We start from the raw sequence: 22,754 nt of genomic DNA on the forward strand, positions 1-22,754 counted from the left end.
TTGTATATATTTTGTTGGATATTTTCAGATCTACTTTGAGCATTTGTTGGTATTATAATTGTTGTCTTTAAAACAGAAAATTTTTCTAATTGATTATTTTTAGTGTGTAAATATGTGTTAAGTTTTCTATGTTGGTTATTTTGATAAATTCTATTATTTCTAACATTTTATAGACTTTTATATTTGAACAATTACCTGCAAATAGTGATAGTTTTATCTATTCCTTTGTAATCTGTTTTCTGTTGTTGCATTGGCTAAGTAAGGCCTTTCGTGTTGTATAGAAGTAGTCATAGTTGACATTTTTATTTTGTTCCTGATTTTAAAAGGAATGTTTCTAATGTTTTCATATTTTTGTGTATCTTCACTCTGGCATCTCAGATGCATTTGTATCTGAGAGGACTTTTTGGACTTGTCCGAGAAAAGAAAACATCACTTTTGTTATTTTCTGGGAAGGATTTAAAAGCAACTGAAGCACTTGTTCGTGTAAGTCCTGTGGGCCGCAAAGATGAGCAAGACAAAAGCACTTACTTTTATGGAGCTCATAGCTTTTATATTTTATTTTATGAATTTTTTGGTTTTAATTGTTTACCATTATCATGTCAATTAAAAAGTTTTAGTTGATAGGTATTGCCAAATTTTCTCCCCAAAAGAGATTATAAAAATCAATACTAAAAGTGTATGATAGTATTTATATGCCATGCACACTTTTACTAATTGTCTATATAAAGTTTTTTTTTGTTTTTGTTTTTTTTTCTCTAAAAACAGTTTTATTGAAATACAATTTACATACCAAACAATTCACCCATTTAAAGTGCACAATTCAGTGGTTTTTGGAATATTATGCTAGTAACTATTTAAATTGTGGTAAATACATATTTAACATAAAATTTGCTATTTTAACTAGTTTTATGCATAAAATATCAAAGAGAAGAGCACAATTGCTGGAGCCTATGGTAAGACTATGTTCAGTTTTGTAAGAAACTGTCAAACTGTCTTCCAAAGTGGCTGAACCATTTTGCATTCCTGCTAGTAATGAATGAGAGTTCCTATTGCTGCACGTCCTCCCCAGCATTTGGTGTCAGTGTTCCAGATTTTGGCCATTCTAATAGTATGCAGTGGTATCTCATTGCATTTCCTGGATGGCATCTGATGAGGAGCATCTTTCATGTGCTTATTTGCATCTGTATATCTTCTTTGGTGAGGTGTCTCATAAGGTCTTTAGCTGCTGTGGGATACAAATCCTCTGCTTATTAGAAATAAGATCTGTTTATATACTCTTTCCTTTGTTTTTTTTTAATTAAATCTTTATTATTCAGATTATTACATTTGTTCCTCTTTTTTCCCCCCATAACTCCCCTCCTCCCAGTTCCCACCCTACCCTCCGCCCTCACTCCCCACCCACTGTCCTCATCCATAGGTGCACGATTTTTGTCCAGTCTCTTCCCGCATCCCCCACACCCCTTTCCCCCCCAAGAATAGTCAGTCCATTCCCTTTGTATGTCCCTGATTCTATTATAATCGCCATTTCATTCTGTTCATCAAATTATTTATTCACTTGATTCTTAGATTCACTTGTTGATAGATGCGTATTTGTTGTTCATAATTTGTATCTTTACCTTTTTCTTCTTCTTCCTCTTCTTAAAGGATACCTTTCAGCATTTCATATAATACTGGTTTGGTGGTGATGAACTCCTTTAGCTTTTTCTTATCTGTGAAGCTCTTTATCTGACCTTCAATTCTGAATGATAGCTTTGCTGGATAAAGTAATCTTGGTTGTAGGTTCTTGGTATTCATCACTTTGAATATTTCTTGCCACTTTCTTCTGGCCTGCAAAGTTTCTGTTGAGAAATCAGCTGACAGTCATATGGGTACTCCCTTGTAGGTAACTGAGTTTCTTTCTCTTGCTGCTTTTAAGATTCTCTCTTTGTCTTTTGCCCTTGGCATTTTAATTATGATGTGTCTTGGTGTGGTCCTCTTTGGATTCCTTTTGTTTGGGGTTCTCTGCGCTTCCTGGACTTGTAAGTCTATTTCTTTCACCAGGTAGGGGAAGTTTTCTTTCATTATTTCTCCAAATAGGTTTTCAATATCTTGCTTTCTCTCATCTTCTGGCACCCCTATAATTCGGATGTTGGTACGCTTGAAGCTGTCCCAGAGGTTCCTTACACTATCTTCGTATGGCAGGTGCAGCGGGACTGGGATGAGTGGGAGCAGCAGGCAGGAGCAGCAGGCGGCATTGGACTGCAGGTTTTGGGCCTGATCCCCACAGGCTACCCTGAGGGACTCCACCCATGCACGAATTCATGCACTGGGTCTCTAGTTATTAAAGAAAAGCCAGGACTAGGGAATAACAAAGGACGAGAAAGAAGAATCCTATATAATAAAAGGCTAATATGCAAATAGACCGAACAGTGGAAAACCCGGAACAACCAAACAACCAGTCACTATGACATGTGCTGACCACCAGGGGGCATCTGCTGAACATGGCGGGCACTGGCCAACAGCAGGAGGCTGGAGCAGGTGAGCAGGTGAGCAGGGGCACCAGACCAAGGCGAGGCTCTGGTCACTGTCATCGGGGCGAGCCTCTGGTGGTTACTGAAAATTCTTTGTTCCAGCGCACCACAGTCCTACCTGGTGCTCAAACCTGCTGCCAGCGCTGGCCCCGCTCGCACCCGTAGCCAGCACCAGAGCCGCTGATCACCCTTGAGGGTTTCTCCACCTCCCCCTGCTCCTGAGGGGCAATCAGGGCAGCAGCTACTGCTCACACCAGCTGACAGCGCCGGCCCTGTTTGCACTCGATGCTGGTGCCGGCTCCAATCGATCTGCACCATCAGCATGTGGGAGCAGCGGCAGGAGCGAGGCTGCTGGCAGATGGGACCAGGGGCACGGCAGGTGGGACCGGGTGGGGGCACAGAGGATGGACCAAGACCTGCTCCTGTGCCTACTGCAGCCTCATGCCCCACAGTTCCTTTCAAGGTGCACGAATTCATGCACTGGGCCCCTAGTTAAAACATCAAAGAAGAAAAAAGTATGGTGTAAGACTACTAGATATTAAAAAGTAATAAAACCTACAGATCGAGAGAGCTCTGTGTCTGGCACCCGTCCCGAGGGGGGAGCCAGGATGTGATTGGCCTTCCAGGCTGACTGTGGGACGGCCTTGCCGGCCCAGGATCTGGATCTGCCCCGCTGATGTTTGCACTGGTTGTCGGGAGCTACCTGGCGGCCACTTTTATATTATTTTTTCCTTGCAGAGTATCTAGGGAGGGGAAGCAACTGCGGTGCCCAAGGCCAACTTCCAGGAGGCAAGAGGCACTGTCGAGATCGTGCTGGTGTTGTCGGTCTGTCGGTGCCTGGCTCATTCTCCGGAGATTAGAACTGCAGGACTACTGAGGGAGTGAGTGGCTGCCGCCAGGCTGGTTGGCCACTGGGACAGATGGGTCAGTCAGCTAAGGGGCGCTCCCTCTGTAGGAGTGCACTGACCACCAGGGGGAAGCTCCTGCGTTGAGTGTTTCTCCCTTGGTGGTCAGTGCACATCATAGTGACCGGTTGAACGGCTGTTCAGTTGTTCGGCCGCTTAGGCTTTTATATATATAGATTTTCTGTCTCTTCTTAATATTTATTTTTCCGTATGGGTAATTTAAAAAATTCTGTTGTTATTTTTGTTAAAGTAACATTATTGTGTTTTTAAATTAGTTAAGGGTAGAACTGACTACTTTATAGCAGATGAGTACAGGTACTTATTTTCTTTTGTACACGTTATCTTTTGTTTCTGTAAGTAGAGTTTAACCTTTTCATCATATAAGTCCTCAACATTTCTAGTTAAGTTTTACCTAGATATTTTATCTTTTTTTAATTTGTGTCATCTCTTTATTTTTTATTTTGTTAAATAATTGTTTATTGTTGAAAGTATTGCATATGTCTTCTCTTTCCCCCCATTCACCCTCTCCAGCCTGCCCCCCACCTCTGGCCTTCAGCACCCTATTGTCTGTGTCCATGCATTATGCATATATGCCTACAAGGTCTTTGGTTGATTACCTCCCACCTTTCCCCATCTTCCCTCTGAGATTCCGCACTCTGTTTCATGCTTCCATGTCTCTGGATCCACTCCATTCATCAGTTTATTTTGTTACTTAGATTCCACATTTGAGTGTGATCATGAGATACTTGTATTTCTCTGACTGACTTATTTCACTTAGCATATACTCTCCAGGTCCCTCCATGCTGTCTCAAAGGGTAAGATATTTCTTTTTTACTGCTGTACGGTATTCCATGGTATAAATGTACCACAGCTTTTTTATCCACTCATCTACTGATGGGCATTTGGGCTATTTCCAGATCTTAGCTATTGTAAATTGTCTGCTATGAACATAGGGGTGCATACATTCTTTCTGATTGGTGCTTTGGTTTTCTTAGGATATATTCCTAGAAGTGGGATCACTGGGTCAAATGGCAGTTCATATTTAATTTTTTGAGGAAACTCCATACTGTTTTCCATAATGGTTGCACCAGTCTGCATTCCCACCAGCAGGGTTCTAGGTTTCCCTTTTCTCTGCATCCTCACTAGCACTTGTCACTTGTTGATTTGTTGATGGTAGCCATTCTGACAGCTGTGAGATGGTACCTCATTGTCGTTTTGATTTGCATCTTTCAGATGATTAGTGACTGAGCATTTTTTCATATGTCTCTTGGCCATCTGTATGTCTCTTTGGAGATGTGTCTATTTACTAGTAGGTCCTTTCCCATTTTTTAAAACACGTTAAGCACCCAGCCTGTTTTGTCTTCCGGATGGAAAGTATAGTATCAGTCACCGGTGACTGACATGGCGCTTAATGTGTTTAATTGGACAGTTTGTCTTCCTTTTGTTAAGATGTATGAGTTCCTTATAGATTTTCTATATTAGCCCTTTATTAGATGTATCATTGCCAAATAAGTTCTCCCATACAGTGGTGAACGTTTTGTTGATGGTTTCTTTTGCATTGCATAAGCTTTTTATTTTGGTGTAGTCCCATTTGTTTATTTTCTCCTTAGTTTTCTTTGCCCTGGAAGATATATCTATAAACATATTGCTACAAGATATGTCTGAGATTTTGCTGCCTATGGTTTCTTCTAGGATTTTTATGGTTTTACAACTTTATTAAGTCTTTTATCCATTTTGAGTTTTTTCTTGTGTATGGTGTAAGTTGGTGGTCTAGTTTCATTTTTTTGCATGTATCTGTCCAATTTTCCAACACCATTTATTGAAGAGACTATCTTGACTCCAATGTATGCTCTTGCCTCCTTTGTCAAATATTAATTGAGTGTAATGGCTTGGGTGGATTTTGGGGGACTCTATTCTGATTCATTGATCTATATGCCTGTTCTTGTGCCAGTACAAGGCTGTTTTGATTACGGTGACTTTGTAGTATAATTTGATATCTGGTATTGTGATCCCTACAACTTTGTTCTTCTTTCGCAAGATTGCTGCAGCTATTCGGGGTCTTTTTTTGATTCCATATAAATTTTTGGAGTATTTGTTCTAGCTCTGTGAAATATTCCATTGGTATTTTATTTATTTTATTTTATTTTTTAAAATATATTTTATTGATATTTTTACAGAGAGGAAGGGAGAGGGATAAAGAGTTAGAAACATCGATCAGCTGCCTCCTGCACGCCCCCAACTGGGGATGTGCCCACAACCCTTGACTGGAATTGAACCTGGGACCTTTTAGTCTGCAGGCCGACGCTCTATCCACTGAGCCAAACCGGTTAGGGCGAGAGTTTTTTTCCAACAGGGTGGGGCAATTGCTTCTGCCTGGAGCCTAATTGTTATTCTCAATCTCACATTGGGCCTCAGAAACTTGGCACCATGGGGCAAGGTGTTTTCCAATCAGTCAACTGCCTTCCCCCCAGGCAAAGCTGCCTGTATAGAAAATGTCTGCATGAGAAAGATGACCTCTGCAATATGAGGGAGTGACTCAGCACTCCCTTCTGAGCTCTAACCTCTGAGTCCCTGATCCTGGCTTCTGCTCACACAGCTCCAGTGCACTCTGCCCCTCCCTTTGCCAGAACACAAGGTGGGTAGCTCCACAGGGGATTTTGTGCATTGGCCCTTTAAGAGGTTGCCTGAATTTCCAGCCATCTCTCCCTAGCAGGCAGCAACTCCAGTGCTTTTCATAGCCAGATGTTGTGAGGCTACCCTTCTCAGTTCTGGTGTTCTGGGATGGGGGCCCAACTTGGGGATTTGACCTCAGAGTCCTCAGTGGTAACCCCCACAGTTGAGATATCTCTCCAGAACTTCAGTAGCTGTCTGTGGGAGCCTGGCCAGCCCTTTCGCACCTTCGCCACTCTTACCACTCTCTCTGTGGTCTCCATTTTCTGTCCTTTTTTATCAGGATTCTCTCCAGCGAGTCTTCAGTTGATTATTCAGAAAGTTTTTCTGTATTTTAGTTATAATTCCAGTTTGGTCCTGGGAGCGTGGTCATGCAGCATCCACTTGCTCTGCTGCCACTTTTAATCTATAAGTTGAAATTTTCTTGTCCTACATTCACTGATGCGCAGTTTTTCCAGACTCCTGGCTTTACATTGGGACTTGAGTTCATTCATTACATTTAATGGGCTATAGGTCATGCTTCATATGCCCAAATGAGCATTAAAAGTTCAAGTTGTAGAGACTATATCTAGCTTTGCTTGTAATTTTCCAAATTTGCCACAATGTAACCTCTTATTTCCAAATTATGCCTTAGTTTTATGCTCTTAGTGTTTTTTTTATTTTGTTATTCTTTTAATCTCAGCTATATTTTAAAATTTGGGTATTGTATTTCATCTTATAGTTCTAGGTATCTATAACATTGGTATGGGTTGAAGGAAGGGGTTCCCCTGAAGCTTAGTCTTTATTTCCCAGAAACCGTATTGTCCTAACTGGGTTGATTGTATTTAGGAAGGCTTTTCACTTGATATATACTGGATGGGGCAAAGGTAGGTTTACAGTTGTTTATATGGAAAATAATACAATCCTATATAATAAAAGCCTAATATGATAAGTGTCCACTTGTCAGGTCGGCCATTCAACCAATCAAAGCATAATATGCTAATGCTATGCTAAGGCCGCTCAACTTCTCACTATGATGTGCACTGACCACTAGGGGGCAGACAGTCAACAGGTCGACCAGTCACTATTACGTGCACTGACCACCAGGGGGCAGACGCTCCGACCGGTAGGTTAGCTTGCTTCTGGAGTCTGGCCAATTGGGTGGACCGGCACGCTCTGGAGCCCTCCCATGATCCCTCCCCAGCTAGCCAACCTCCTGCATCCCTCCCTGGCCCCAATTGTGCATCGGTGGGGTCCCTCAGCCTGGCCTGTACCCTTAAGCAATCTGGGCTGAGGGATCCCCCCACCCCGAGTACACGAACTTCCTGCACTAGGCCTCTAGTAATAAATAATTAATAATACAAGGATAAACTTTCATTAATGCACAACTGTAAACTTTTGTCCCACCCTGTATTAGTATTATAAATATTTACTGTAATGGGTTATGCCATTTATAAAGCTTTTATGTTGTTTGTTTGGGGGGGGGAAGTGTCAGGTATAGGCAAAAGTCATGTTATCCAAAAACATTGACACTTTTGCCTCCATAAATTAGACTTGAAATTTTTATAACTCATTTTCTTTAATTACTCTTGTTAATTTCTCCAGTGAACATTTCTGTATTGTTCCTTGCTTTTATTTGAATTGCATACTTTTTAGAAGAATTTTTAAAATGTTTTACAGCTATTAATTTTTCATACATGACTTAACTATCTCAGTTTGCATATTCACTAAGAAATTATAGTGCAATTTTTATATATGACATCATCAAAATGTTATTCTAAGAGTACCGAATACCTTTCTCCAAGAACATGTATGCATATTTTACTCAGTTCCTTAACATGTTTGTAAAGTATTCTGGTGGTACAAAGCTGTGCCTTTTGTGACTAGATTTAATTTTTCTGTAATGTAAAATTTCATTTCATTTCTAGCTTCCTATACAGTTTAAATTTCCTGTAACCTTTGTGGGTAGTGATACTTACTATTTTACATGTTTTGTTTTGAATGTATTTAACTCCAGCCTGCTTCAGCTCAGATATATGAACTCAAATTTCAGTCTTGCAATTTTGTGTTAGAATTGCCACAAAATTAAAAATTTTTAGGATTATTGTTTATTTTTCTATACAATATTATATTAGTTTCAGGTGTATATCCCATGATTAGACATTCTAAAACTTACTAAGTGATCATCCCGAGAAAGCTCATACCCATCTGACACCATACATAATTATTAGAGTATTATTGACTATATTCTCTATGCTGTACTCTACACCCTCATGATTGTTCTTTACTTATTTGTACTTCTAAATCCCTTCACCTATTAACCCATTTCTCCAACCCCCTTCCCATCTGGCAACTGTTAAAATCTTTGTTAGTCTACTTCTTTGCTGCTTGTTCGTTTATTTTGAATTTTAAATTAAATTGTTGATAGTTATGTATTTATTGCCATTTTATTCATATTTTTATCTTTTCTTTTTCTTAAAGAATACCTTTTAATAATCTATGAAATACTGGTTTGGTTTTGATGAAATCCTTTAGTTTTTTCTTGTCTGGGAAGCTCTTTATATGTCCTTTGTTTTTAAGTGATAGCTTTGCTGGATAGTGTAATCTTGGTTGTAGGTCCTTGCTTTTAAAAATTAAAATTTTTTGAGTGAAAGCTTGTTACCTGCAGCCTATACATTCTACTATACATGAATTTCCTTCTTAACTGGCTCCAGCAATTGTGCTCTTCTCTTTGATACTGTATGCATAAAACTAGTTAAAATAGCAAATTTTATGTCCCTTTACTCCATGCTACACCTTCCTCTCCCCACATAGCTCAGGTAGTTACATTTACCAAACATAAGAGTCAGTTGTTGATAGATATGTACTTATTGCCATTTTATTGTTCATAATTTTTATTGGAATTGAGTAACTATAGAGGATGTTATCTAAGAGCACAGTCTTAGGAATCAAATAGACCTGAGTTTGAATATTGATTGTTTTGTTTAATAACCTATATTTATCCTTACAATAAGTTTAAAAATATTTTTAAGTTAGTTTCCACTTCTGTGAGGTGAATGTGATATACTTACTTCACAGGGTTGTTGTGAGGATGAAATAGACTAATGCACGTGAAGCACTTTTATTAGTTCCCGACACATATAAAGTGCTTAAGAATTGGTAACTATATTTGTTGCTGTTATTTAATTTAAAGGTAGTATGTTTACTCTTCTTTGGTAACTTAGTCCTTTGTCTTGGAATGGCTTAGAGACTAGTTTTAGGAGAACTATCGAAATGTATTTTGTATTAAGTGGGGATATTTATCCTTTGAAAATAGTTTAATGATCCTCCCAATTTTTGCTGTATGGATTAACCTGAAATTAAGTGTATAATATAAAGTTAGAAAAACAGAATTCTGGAACAATTTTTAAAATAATTAGACATATCTTAATATATTAGCTTGACTTCCTTATTTTTTTTTAATTTTTAAACGGGGTTTTAGATTTTTAAAGTTTCTCTTAGATATATTTAATGACCACTTGAGAATTTCTGGCCTATTTTAATGTCAGTGCAGTAGACATTGTGTTATAGTAGTAGGAGTATTAAGTTGAGAGTGTGGAGACTTGGGTTTAAGGCCAGGCTTTGCTGTTGACTTTGCATAAGTCCTTGGTCAAATAAAACCTCACTTTATCTCAGTTCTGATTTGTACTGTGGTGCTTGTAACTGACCTATCTACCTACTTAGTTGCTCACAAAGTAGAGAAACAGTTATAAAATAAGTATTATCTCAGTTCTCACCAGACATTTATTCACCTACATTTTTTCAAAAAACAGTGTTGGTGTCTTGCTAATTCTTAGAAATTAAAATTTACATCCCTGTTAATCCTAGTTATGTGACTGGAGGCATTTTGGTAACTTTTTTGTTTTTGAATTGTGAGATGTACATTACTTTAAATATATTTTTATTGATTTCAGAGAGGAAGGGAGAGGGAGAGAGAGATAGAAGCATCAATGATGAGATAGAATCATTGATCAGCTGTCTCCTGCACACCCACTCTGGGAATCGATCCCGCAACCCAGGCATGTGCCCTTGACCGTAATCGAACCCGGGAACTTTCAGTGCGCAGGCCAACACTCTATCCACTGATCCAAAACAGGTGGGGCAGATGCACATTACTTTAAAAGTGAAAGATTTTAGTAATTTCCCAAGGAGCCAGAAAACAGTTCCTGGATAAGTTATTTTTTTTCAGGAAGTATATTGTAGCCTTAGAAACTTTTTTTTTTCTTTTTTAAATACATTTTTATTGATTTTAGAGAGGAAGGAAAGGGGGAGAGAGAGAAACATCAGTGATGAGAGGAATCATTGTTTGGCTGCCTCCTGCATGCCCCACCTGGGCATGTGCCCTGACCAGGAAGCAAACCGTGACCTCCTGGTTCATTGGTCGATGCTCAATCACTGAACCATGCTGGCTGGGCTCTAGGAAACGCTTTTGAATCTCTGCTCAGCACTGATCACTTGTATTAAGACTTTAACTTTATCTGGTTTACATTAATTTGCATCCATCTGCATTTATGCATGTAGTTTGCTGTATACTAATTTATATTTGAGTGTTTTTGTAAGTCATTTTATGTCTTTTACATGTGACCTGGTCTTGTTTTCTCAGCTAGCTTGAAATCTGAAGGGTAAAGACGATTGTCCTTTCCATTTCTTCACAACAGATTCATTCATAATAGAGATGCTCTGCATATAATGATTTCTTACTAGTTGAGTTTAGGTAGAACATTCCCTAGAACATAGTGAATCGGTCTAATTTTTAAAAAGTATGCATTTGCAGAAAATTTCAGTTCTACTGTATGCCTATTTAGAGTTAAAGACAAAAGACATAATCAAAACAGCAGCTATTCTGTTAATTAGATTTGGCCAAAAGAAATCTAGTACATCTTATTAAATAGCTTGATTATTTTTAATACTGTAATATTTTAGGGGAATGTGCTATTTCTGTTGTTAATATCCATTTTAACAAAAAAGGAATTATGCCATCTATAAAAGTTTTTATAGACGGCATAATTTTATAAAGCATCCCAGTTCTCATTTTTCATTAAATTAATTTATTAAATTATTGGTGAAATTTATTAAATTACTGTTGAAATTTCTCATGTAAACTTTGATATGGAGGAGACTATTATTGCAATAAAATTCCTAATTTATTTGGAAATATCTATATTTGAAAGCAAACTTCTTTACATTTGCTTTAATCATAGCTTTCTCTAATCAAAACAAGATAAAATTACATCTTTTATCGTTGCACTTAAAGAATTTGCTGAACATGATGTTTCTTCCAAATGAATGTTTGCATTTTATTTCCCAGGTTTTTTCTTCTAAAACCCAATTTTTGCTCCCTAAGGAATGTTTTTTCTTCTTCAGGAATGTCATTGTCTGCTGGGTCTTCCCCTCTTCATTCCCCCAAGATCACTCCACATACTTCTCCTGCTCCCAGAAGAAGAAGTCACACTCCAAATCCAGCAAATTACATGGTGCCTTCTAGTGCCTCTACACCTGTTAATAATCCTGTTTCTCAGACACCGTCCTCTGGTCAGCTGATTCAAAAGGAAACTGTCGGCGGGACGACATACTTCTATACAGACACAGCTCCAGCCCCTTTGACTGGAATGGTATGTCTGCATTAAAGGGAAGTGATAGTTCCTTCTAATTGATGAGATTCATGAGGAGGTTTCCTCTTGCATGTTTTTATTTTGATGTGAAGAAGTATTTAATTTTCTAACTTAGATGGTAATTCTAATATCTTTTCAAAGTAAACTGTTTTTGTATTAGTAAGAACTCTAGTTTTGGACAAATCTGGTTTTAATTAAAAATTAGATTATTTTCAAGCTCTAGTTTAGTAGTTTATGGCATGCTTTGTTTATAGGGTTACCTAGTACTTCTGTTAGTTAGAGTTGATGTTTGCTGACATTTGTTTATAGGTAGTTTTACCCCTCGTAAGAAGCTAGAGAAAGATGATTTTTTAAATCAGTACTTATTGAAAGCAAACTGATGATGAAACTCTTGCCTTATGTGAGGCAGCGATTTAATTGCTAGACCTCTGGATAGTGGAGGACACAGAGAAAAGAAGCCTCCTATATGGGTCATTCATAGTTAAGGATTGGGGAGGCTTAGGGAGCCCTGATTATGGACTAGGAAAGAACTGACAAAGGACTCTCAGTAGAAGGAGGGGGAGGGGAGAAAAAATGCATTGTAATGTTCCATAAATTGTACTTTTTTTGTTGTTGTTATTAAGGGAAATAGGATCACTTTTACGTTGTGAGACCAATTAAGTTTTTTAAAAAATAGGTTTTTATTGATTTTTTAGGGATAGAGGAAGGTGAGTACAAGAGAGAGGGAAACATCAATGTGAGAGAGAAACATTCGTAAGCTGCCTCCTGCATGGCCCCACACCTAGAATTGAGTCCACAACCTGGGCATGTGCCCTGACTGGAAATTGAACTGGTGACCTATCAGTGCATGGGATGACTCTCAACCAACTGAGCCATGCCAGTCAGGGCAGATTGTACCTTTTTAGCCTCATTATTTTGTTCCTGTTCAAAAATTATTTTTTTAACTATAGAAAAATAAGTAGTGATGCTCTCCCTCATGAGAGCACGCCCAAGCCTTTTCCTTCCCCTACCCCCTCTACCTCCCCCCCCCCCAAAAAAATAGCGATGAAGAGCTCATGAGTAAAAAAGCCAAATTCCATTAAAATATGAAAACTGACATTTGACATGTTCATAGATGAGAAGCTTAGATGAAAAGTAGCCCTGACCAGTATGCTAATTGGTTAGAGCGTCAGCCTACACACTGACTGGAGGGTCTCCGTTTCCATTCCTGGTCAAGGACACATACCTGGATTGTAGGTTCAATCCCTAGCCCTGGTTGGGGTGCATGCAGGAGACAATCAACCGATGGTACTCTCTCACATCTCTCTCTCTCTCTCTCTCTCCCTCCCTCCATCCCTCCCTCTCTCTCTATCTCCCTCTCTTTCTCCCCCTCTCTCCCCCCCTTCCCTACTTCCTACAATCTCTGAAAATCAATAGAAAAAAATACCCTCAGGTGAGGATTAAAAAAGAAAAGTACAGTTGGAATTTAGTAAGCAGGCAGATTTTGATCCTACATATTAAATTAATGCTCTATTTTGATTAAATTTAACATTTTACTAAAACCCAATTTGAGTAGAAAGACAATAGATTTTTTTGTTACTTATATATAAGAGTCCCATTTCTGCCATTGTTTTGTGACTCTTGAATCTTAGTACCACTGAGATTGTTTCCCCAGTTGTACATTGGGATAATAACACCTAACCATCTTATGAGAAATAAATGTGAAAACATTTATAGAAGTACTTGTAAATCATGCAAAATGCTTTTTAAAGAAATAATGAAATAGCTAATAGTTTTTATTTTGTTTTGTTTTTGGTCAGAGATCTTTCAAAAATTATCACAGAACAGCTTGCCGAACAGAAGGTCAAATAATTGAGGTAGAGTAGAGACTTTCCTTGGTTCTTTCAAGTAAGAATTCCATTAATGTTTTACCTTTTTGGGGTTTATTATATTTTATAATTATTTATATTTTTATTATATTTTATTATTGTATTTGTAGAAAGAAGTTTAATTTATAAAGAGGTTCTTTTGTCACAAAACTGTCTCACTTGGTTTTGTAGAGATTATATATGGCACATTTTTATTGTTTATATCCTTCAAACTACTTTTAAAAATATGCTCACGGTAAACCTGAGATAGTTAAGTGAAACTATGCTAGCTGATGTAAGAAAACCAAGGCAGAAAAAAAGGAATTTTCTCTCTGTAGATACTGGTTAAAGGAAACCTTATAAGTATTGCAAAATCACTTCCTGGTTGAGATCCCTAACAATAATTATCTGAGAGGAACAGAAATCAGCTGAATTAATTTTTAAGAGACAACAATGTTTGTTTCAACTTTTAAAATGAAAGAATAAAGCAAAAACAATTTTAGAATATCTATTGATTTTGTTTCATGGGCCAGTGAAGGGAAGGAGAGTCAGAGGAAAAAGAGAAAAAAGCAGGGTGGTGGGGAGAGTCCAATTGGAAGAATGAAAGAGGGGAACCTGAAAGCAGATTTAGTAACTTTGTTGTAGTTTGCTTGGAATATAAGTACACTGTTGCACCCTTCTGCTAGTAAATTGTTCTTCTTTACTTTTGCAGTTTGAAGTGTTTAACAAGTATTTAGGTAACACTTTGTTTAGGTTGGCCACAAAAAGCCCATAATAGGGCAGTTCCTTGGGCCACCAGGGCAGTGTTACTTCATTATCTGACTGTGCCCTATCACCTTTAATATCTGCTTCCTTCCTTTCTTCCAATTGCTTTTAAAAATACGTACAAAATGCTTGTGTAACATTTCATTCAAAGAGCTACTTTTGCCTATCATTGGAGCTTAAATTTTACGATATATGAAGAAATGTTTCTCATTAGAGTTTTCAAGTTGATTATTATATACTAGAGGCCTGATGCACGAAAAGCCCTGGCTGCCTCGGCCCTCGCAGCCCCGGCTTGGTCCTGCAAGGTCGTCCGGACAGTTGCCTGAAAGGTCATCTGGATGGTCATTCTGCTGTTCAGTCTAATTAGCATATTAGCTCTTTATTATATAAGATAAGGTGACTTTTTAAATTAACTCAGAAAATATACTGATAAGTTATTCTCTGAGGTGTTTAATTCACTATCATTTAAAGATTTAAAATATATCAATTTATCACTGTCATTTAAAGATGAAAACTTTATCAAAACAATGATAATAAACCTTATCAATTGAGAAAAATTGATTGTTACATTTTCTTCCTCCCTACCTTTTTAGGTTTTTCCAAACTATCATATTTATCCTCCAACTGCACCTCATGTTGCTTATATGCAACCAAAAGCAAATGCACCTTCATTCTTCATGGCCGATGAGCTCCGACAGGTACGCATTCAGAATTCCTAGTAGGGATGCTTGATATCTAGTGTGCTTTTAGCAAAGAACTGAAGAAACAATAGAACTGTTTTCAAATCATGTTATTTAATCAAATATGCTGTACTAAACCAGATAGAGAGAATTTAGAATTTATGAGTTCTAAGTGACATTTAAGGAAAGCTGTTTTTCAATAAAAAAAAACACGGTTAATTATTATGTTCATAGAGTAAAACATAGAATAGCTATTTAAATGAGCCACCTTCTGCACGTCATATCCTGTGCATTCAGATGTCTCTCGGAAATATATAAATTATTTAAATTGTTTCTAACTTTGAGACAATGTTTGGCTAATATTTATAGGTTCAGACTAGGTAGGATAACCCAGAAATAAATCTCACATTAAGAGAGCTCAATCCTTTCTATAAAGTAGGTTTTATAAAATAACTTTTTGCTAGATAGCTAGGTATTATTTGATATGTTGAATTTCATTTTACACTTATATTCTCAAAAATATTTTTGTTTCATAGAAGTATGTTGTACCTGTATAATGTTCATAGAGTGAATTATTGACAAGCTTAGCATAGAACTTGAGTTTTCAGCTACCGATATAGTTATATGCTTTGAGTTATAGCATAGTTACTGGAACTCAACCTTAATTGGGGCAGGTATATCTAGGACTAGAATTTTTATGCCATTATTGGAAATGTTATTTCATGATGTCAATATTAAAAAGCACACATACCAAAAATTTTATTACTTGTGTTATTTATTTATAGTAGTAAATCCAGATTTCAGAAGCTTTGTTTAGATGTAAATATACTTGTTTTCTTTTTTTAGGAGCTCATTAACAGACATTTAATAACAATGGCTCAAATTGATCAAGCAGATATGCCAGGTAAAATTTGAGTGGATTCATTCTTCCTTTTAAAGAATATTATAATTCTTATATAATCCTACATGTTTGTATGTCTTACTACCTAATTACTATTTTATGAATATATTAGAGGCCCCATGCATGAAATTTGTGCACTGGTGGGGGGGGGGGTTGAGGGGGTCCCTCAGCCCAGCCTGTGCTGTCTTGCAGTCCGGGAGCCCTCGGGTGATGTCCGATCGATGGCTTAGGCCTTCAGGAAGCAGGCCTAAGCCATCAGTCGGACATCCTTAGCACTGTAGCAGAGGCAGGAGAGGTTCCTGCCACCACTGCTGCGCTCGCCAGCTGTGATGACTAAGTGGTGCTCCCCCTGTGGGAGTGCACTGACCACCAGAGGGCAGTTCCTGCGTTAAGTGTCTGCCCTCTGGTGGTCAGTGCACGTCATAGCGACCCATTGTTCTGCCCTTCAGTCGATTTGCATATTAGCCTTTTATTATATAGGATTTATTTCAAATCCACTTAAGAAGTATTCCAGCATATCACAGATCATCTGGTTTATTTAAATTGATTCTACATGTGACAGTATTCTAGTTCACAAAAAAAATTAGAATTCATGGTGATTTACCTTACTATATTTTAGTATATTATTGTATTTTGATATTTGATAAAGTATAGGCTCTTAAGCAGAGGGGAAAGGTGTTTATTATTGAGACTACAGTATGCTAGGCAGTGTGATGATTAAATGCTTTTTCTTATAAAAATGCTGTGACATAGATACTAATATTATCTCCATTAAAACATGTTTTTTGAATAGTGTATTGATTTTTAGAGAGCAAGGGGGAGGGGGGAGAGAGAGAGAGAGAGAGAGAGAGAGAGAGAGAGAGAGAGAGAGAGAGAAAGAAACACATCAGTGTGAGAGCATAACATTGATTGGCTGCCTCCTGCATGCCCCCTACCGGGGATTGAGCCTGCAACCTGGGCATGTGCCCTGATCGGAAATTGAACTGGCAACATTTTGGTGCACGGGACGACGCCCAACCAACTAAGCCACACTGGCCAGGGCTATAATCTCCATTTTACATATGAGAAAAATTGAAGTTGACAGGCATGTTCAGTAACTTGCCTTTAAGACCAGTGGCTAGTAATTGGCTGGCTGAGTCAGGATTTAAACCTAGGTTTTTCTGACTGTATCACAGTGTTTCTAAGAGAGCCATTAAAATCTCTTTCCGTAGCGTATTCTGTTTATAGCAAGATTAAATATGGTATGGTTTAAAAAAACTTTACAAATAGTACAGTAGGAATACATTTGCCACAGAGATAATCTTGAAATACCTGGTTGTTACCAAGGATTTAGTCTTGACTATGGGTCTTCTTGACTGCTAGAGAATTAAAAGGAATGTGTCTAGCTGTTATGTCTTTTTTTTTTTTTAATATATTTTATTGATTTTTTACAGAGAAGAAGGGAGAGGGATAGAGAGCTAGAAACATCGATGAGAGAGATCGATCAGCTGCCTCCTGCAGGCCCCCCAGTGGGGATGTGCCCGCAACCAAGGTACATGCCCTTGACCAGAATCGAACCCGGGACCCTTGAGTCCGCAGGCCAAGGCTCTATCCACTGAGCCAAACCGGTTCGGCATAGCTGTTATGTCTTAAGACTGATCTTTCCAGTTTAGATGGGCAAGGAACTTACCTGTCATAACCTTTGAAGTGGTTCAGGTAAGGATTTTCTTTAATTATTTAGCATTGTCTTTGAGGCCCTAGTTTGGGTAAAAGGGAAAAAGAAAAATAGGATTACTCCAGTCATATGTAAATCATATGATGATGCATTTGATGTAATTTGAAAATTATAATAGAGTTTAGGAAATAGCTGTATATAAGATTAATACATGTCAGTTGCATTTCTATAGACTTGTAGCCACTAACTTCAAAATATAACTACAAGATAAAATGCTATTTGCAAGGATTTTAGAATATCAGTTCCTATGAGTAAATACAATCAAAGATGTGTAAGTTCTCATTGGGGGAGATTTATGAAGATGTATTAAATAAGATAAATAAATCAAGTTATGAAATGCTTTATTCATGAGTAGGAATACAAAATGACTTAGATGTCAATTTTTCTAAAGTGACCCATAGATTGGATATAATACCAGTCAAAGAATACAAACTTGCCCGGCTGTGTGGCTCAGTGTTGAGTGTCAACTCATGCACCAAGATTCCTGGTCAGGGCACATGCCCACGTTGCAGGCTCAGTCCCTGGTAAGGGGCATGCAGAAGGCAGCTGATCGATGTTTCTCTCATCAATGCTTATATCTCTGTCCCTCTCCCTTTCTCTCTCTATAAAAAAGAATCAGTAATTTTTTTTTTAAAAAAAGCTTAAGAGGTTTTTAAACTCAAAAATACTTCTGATATCTAATTTGTGTCCTAACAATTTAATTGTTAGGGTTCAGTCCCACAAGATCATTCCAGGTGAAATGGGGTACCCACGCTACCTACACTTCTGTCTGGCCAACTACAAATGTGGGGCATTTTCACCACCCCCCTCAGAACAAGCCGAGTGGAAGAGATGTATAGGGCAAGGTATTTGTAGAGGTGGAGTGGGGAACTGCCATGCCCTCTCTGAGTGTGCCATTCTTCCAGCACTTCAGTGTATTCACCAATTTGTAAGCTCTCTGAATCTTGCTATTTAGGAGTTTTTAAAGAAAATTTTATTTTGTATGAATGATTGGTTAAATCTTTGGCTATTGGTAATAACTCAATCTCCAACCCCCTTCTCCCTCTCTGGACTTTGAAGGGAGAGTAGGTGTTGAAAGTTCCAAATTCTAATCAAAGTTGATATTTATCTATCTATCTATCTATCTATCATCTATCTTTCTGTCTATTATATTACAGCATAATAGAGCTTTTCATACCATATGATAACATTCACCAAAGAGAAAAGGGCCAAGACACTTTGAAGATTATGATTAGGAATCTGGGTGTATTGGGGGAGGGGAAGCTTAGTTTGCCACTGTGGTAACTAACAATATGGTAATGGCACTGGGTTTGACAAATTGATTAATGAAACAGACTAGGGAGAGCCCAGGCCCATTCTATGATAGTGGTGACATATAAGTGGGGAAAGGAAGGCAAAAATGGTTGTCTCATGGTAAAAGATAAAATTGGATTACCTCAAATCTCATAAAAAAATCAACTCCAAGGGTTGCAGGTTCCCCATGCCAGTTGGGGTATGTGCAGGAGGCAACTGGTTGATGTGGCTCTCACATCAGTGTTTCTCCCTCCTCCTTTCCACTCTCCCTAAAATCAGTGGAAGAAATATCCTCTAGAGGGGATTAACAACAACAATAAAAAAAACAGCCTTGGAAGAACGTATATTACACAATTGACAAAGAATATAAACACACAAATCAGTAAGAGCCTAAATAATCCAATAAAATAAATGACCAAATGATGGGAATAGGCAATTCAAGAAAGTAGAAATTCATGACTGAAAAATATAAGAACAGATACCGAACATCACTGATGATTAGGTAAATACAAATAAAATACCGTTTTGAAGTCTGATCAGGTAAAGTATGAGGATTTGAATCCATAGGTTCTTCAGTACATTGCTATTGGTAGTGTAATGGTAAACTTGTTACCACTTTGGGAAACGAAAGTTGAGTATCTGTCACTGAAGATCCAGCTATTCTGCTCCTAGATATAGGAACACCTCTATACATTTTCAACCAGAAAATGTATAAAGTATCCATAACATTGCTGCTCACAGTAGCAGAAACCTTGATTAATTCAAATGCCCATTTGAAGGACAAGGGATGAATTAACTGAGATAGTGTCAGACAGTAGAATATTATACAGCAGTTAAAATGAAGAAAGTATGCTGACATGCAGCAGTACAAAACAATGTGGGTGGTTTTTTTCCTTTATTGATTTTTAGAGAGATAGAAACATCAATGATGAGAGAGAATCATTGATTGGCTGCCTCCTGCACATCCCCTACTGGAGATCGAGCCCACAAGCTGGGCGTGTGCCCTGACTGGAAATCAAACCAGTGACCTCTTGGTTCCTGGGTCGACTTTCAACCTCTGAGCCACACCAGCTGGGCAAATGTGTGTGTTTTTTAATCTTCACCCAAGGATATGCTTTTATTAATTTTTAGAGAAAGAGGGAAAGAGGAAGAGAGAGGAGACTGGAAGGCAGGAAAGAGGAACAGCAATGTGAGAGTGAAACATCAGTTGGTTGCCTTCCATACTCACCGCGATGGGGGATCAAACCCACAACCTAGGTATGTACCCTTTTGATGCATGGAACAACACTCCAACCGAGCCACCTGGCCAGTCCAGAAGAAACCTTGTAATGTAATATTAAGTAAAAAATGTGAGTTGCAAGAGATTATATACAGTATGATAGCTTTTTATAAAGTTAACTAAAGTGTGTATGTGTACTTGCATTTATGTAAGTACATGTGTATATCATATACATGTATAAACATATACATGCATACATAATAAACTTGTGAGCAATACATAAAGGTGTAATAAAAAAGGGGCCCAGTTAGTGTGGCTCAGTGGTTGAGACAGACCCATGAACCAGGAGGTCACTGGTTCTGTGCCTGGTTGGGGCACATGCCTGGGTTGCAGGCTTATTTCCAGTAGGGGGCGTGCTCGAAGCGGCTCATAGATGTTTCTCTCTCATCGATGTTTCTATTTCTCTATTCTTCCTTCTGCTCTATAATCAGTAAAACATATTTTTTAAAACAAACTATAAAAAGGGAAGGAAGAGGAAGAGAAGGAAGGCAAAAGTTGGTAGAGATAATCATTTAGATGTAAATTAAAGTCAAGGTCTGTGCTTTTTTTCTGTGTGCCATGTTTGTAGATGCTTATTATATTAAGAACTAGAGGCCTGATGCATGAAAATTTATGCAAGAGTAGGCCTGCCTTCCCCCGGCTGCTGGCACTGGCCTCCCTCCAGCACCCAGGACCTGGGCTTTGCTACGGCCACTGGCAGGCACCTGGGACCCAGGCTGCTTCCCTCCAGCCCTGGCTTTGTCCGGAAGGATGTCGGAATGACGCCTGGAAGGACGTTCGGTCTAATTAGCATATTACCCTTTTATTATTATAGATTAATAACAGCAGGCCATGCATAGACATGAACCAGCAATTTGAATGTCACAAACTAAAGATTATGGTTAATTCAGTTCTGTGCACCTGGTTTTAAAAAGTGGGTTTGTCTATCACTGCTCTAATTCTGGTCATCTTCATGTTTCATATTTACTATTAACCTTTGTCTCATGTTCACTTATTTACTAATATTTGTTCACGCTGCCCTTTTTCTGCTCTGTTTCCATTCCATACATCATACTTCCATCAAATTAGTACTTCTCAACTCTGAAGTAATTATTTCCTATAGATCAGTGATTCTCAAACAAGAATGATTTTATCCCTCATGGGTCATTTGGCAGTGTCTGGAACATATTTGAAGGGCTACAAGTGGTTGAGTTTAGGGATACTGTTGAACACCTTACAATGCACAAAACAATACCTGACAACAGAGAATGATCTGGTCCAGTATATCAGTAGTGCTGAGGTTCAGAAACTCTGCCATAGGTTTGCTGTAGTGAATCTCAGTATCTTAGATCCAACTTATCATCCTATATGTTCTTTGAGGGCTAGTAGGGTTGAACAAAGGAAAGAAACTAAAATTTTAAAATATTATTTGATGGAAATGGGCCCCAGACTAAAAATTGAGGATAAAATAAAGAATGTAGCTCTAAACTTCCAAGTTGATTTTCTTTACTTTGATTTTTTTGATGTCTAACAGTGATTAAGGCAACCCTATTTCCTTTATTCATACTTAATTTTGTGCATTTGTTAAATTGAGCTGCAAATGAAGAACAGAACTATGATGACTATTTCTATCTATTAGTGGAAACTTTCAGTTTTTAAGATTAATATTAGGCCACATATGATGATTTCAGGGTAGGCTGGGAAATGTTAAAAGATGACTTCCTGAAAAAAAAAATAGTCATGATGTACAGATTTAAAAATAAGCATGTATTAAAGATTTTCTTTAAGTCATGAGGGAGCCAGTCACATGTTATAAGACATCTACACTAATAAAAGAGAAACATGGTAATTTGCATACGACCGCTACCCTTCCCATTGGCTAATCAGCATATCCTTATGCAAATTAACTGTCAGCCAAGATGGCGGCTGGCAGCCATGCACTGAAGCGAGCAGGGAGGCTTGCTTGCTCCAGTGACGGCGGACTCCAACGTTCCCCGCCTGACTTGCTGGCCTCTCAGCTGCAACTCTATGCAACTATGTACTATGTTGCAAATATAGAAACTAAACAAAACCCCAGAAACCGGCTTTCATTCAGCCGGGCTTCAGCCAGCCGGACCGCAACATTGTATCGATGTTTTAAGCAGCGAGGCCTCAGAGCTAAAGCTGGCCCAGAATAAAAAAAAAAAGAAAAAAAGAAAACAAGGAGCGGTTGGAAGCTTCAGTCACTCGCTTCCGGAAAACAGCCCTCAGCCCCTCACCCAGCCTGGCCAGGCACCCCAGTGGGGACCCCCACCCTGATCCAGGACACCCTTCAGGGCAAACCAGCCAGCCCCTACCCATGCACCAGGCCTCTGTCCTATATAGTAAAAGGGTAATATGCCTCCCGGCAACGGGATCAGCGGAGCAGCAAGGCTCCCGGCACCGGGATCAGCGTGACAGGGGGCAGCGCCCAAACCCCCTGATCAGTCCTGCTCAGTGCCTGATAGGGGGGAGCTCCCCAATCCCCTGATCGCCCTGCGGCTCTGTGTTTGACCAGGCGGCGCACCAACCCCCTGATCGGCCCTGCTCTGTGTGTGACAGG

At 38.6% G+C, this 22,754-nt stretch overlaps 1 protein-coding gene across 1 annotated transcript in view; it reads left to right on the forward strand.

Annotated features, from left to right (window-relative positions):
* Positions 1–22,754, forward strand: part of PAN3 (PAN3 poly(A) specific ribonuclease subunit) — a 160,161-nt gene that overhangs the window by 99,569 nt on the left and 37,838 nt on the right. The window contains exons 7-10 of the mRNA XM_023762008.1: positions 11,468–11,715; positions 13,515–13,571; positions 14,921–15,025; positions 15,854–15,911. Of these exons, the coding sequence (XP_023617776.1) occupies positions 11,468–11,715; positions 13,515–13,571; positions 14,921–15,025; positions 15,854–15,911 (468 nt within the window). The remainder of the gene's footprint in view (positions 1–11,467; positions 11,716–13,514; positions 13,572–14,920; positions 15,026–15,853; positions 15,912–22,754) is intronic.

Source organism: Myotis lucifugus, unplaced genomic scaffold (genome assembly GCF_000147115.1).
Source record: "Myotis lucifugus unplaced genomic scaffold, Myoluc2.0 scaffold_227, whole genome shotgun sequence".
Lineage (NCBI taxonomy): Eukaryota > Metazoa > Chordata > Mammalia > Chiroptera > Vespertilionidae > Myotis > Myotis lucifugus.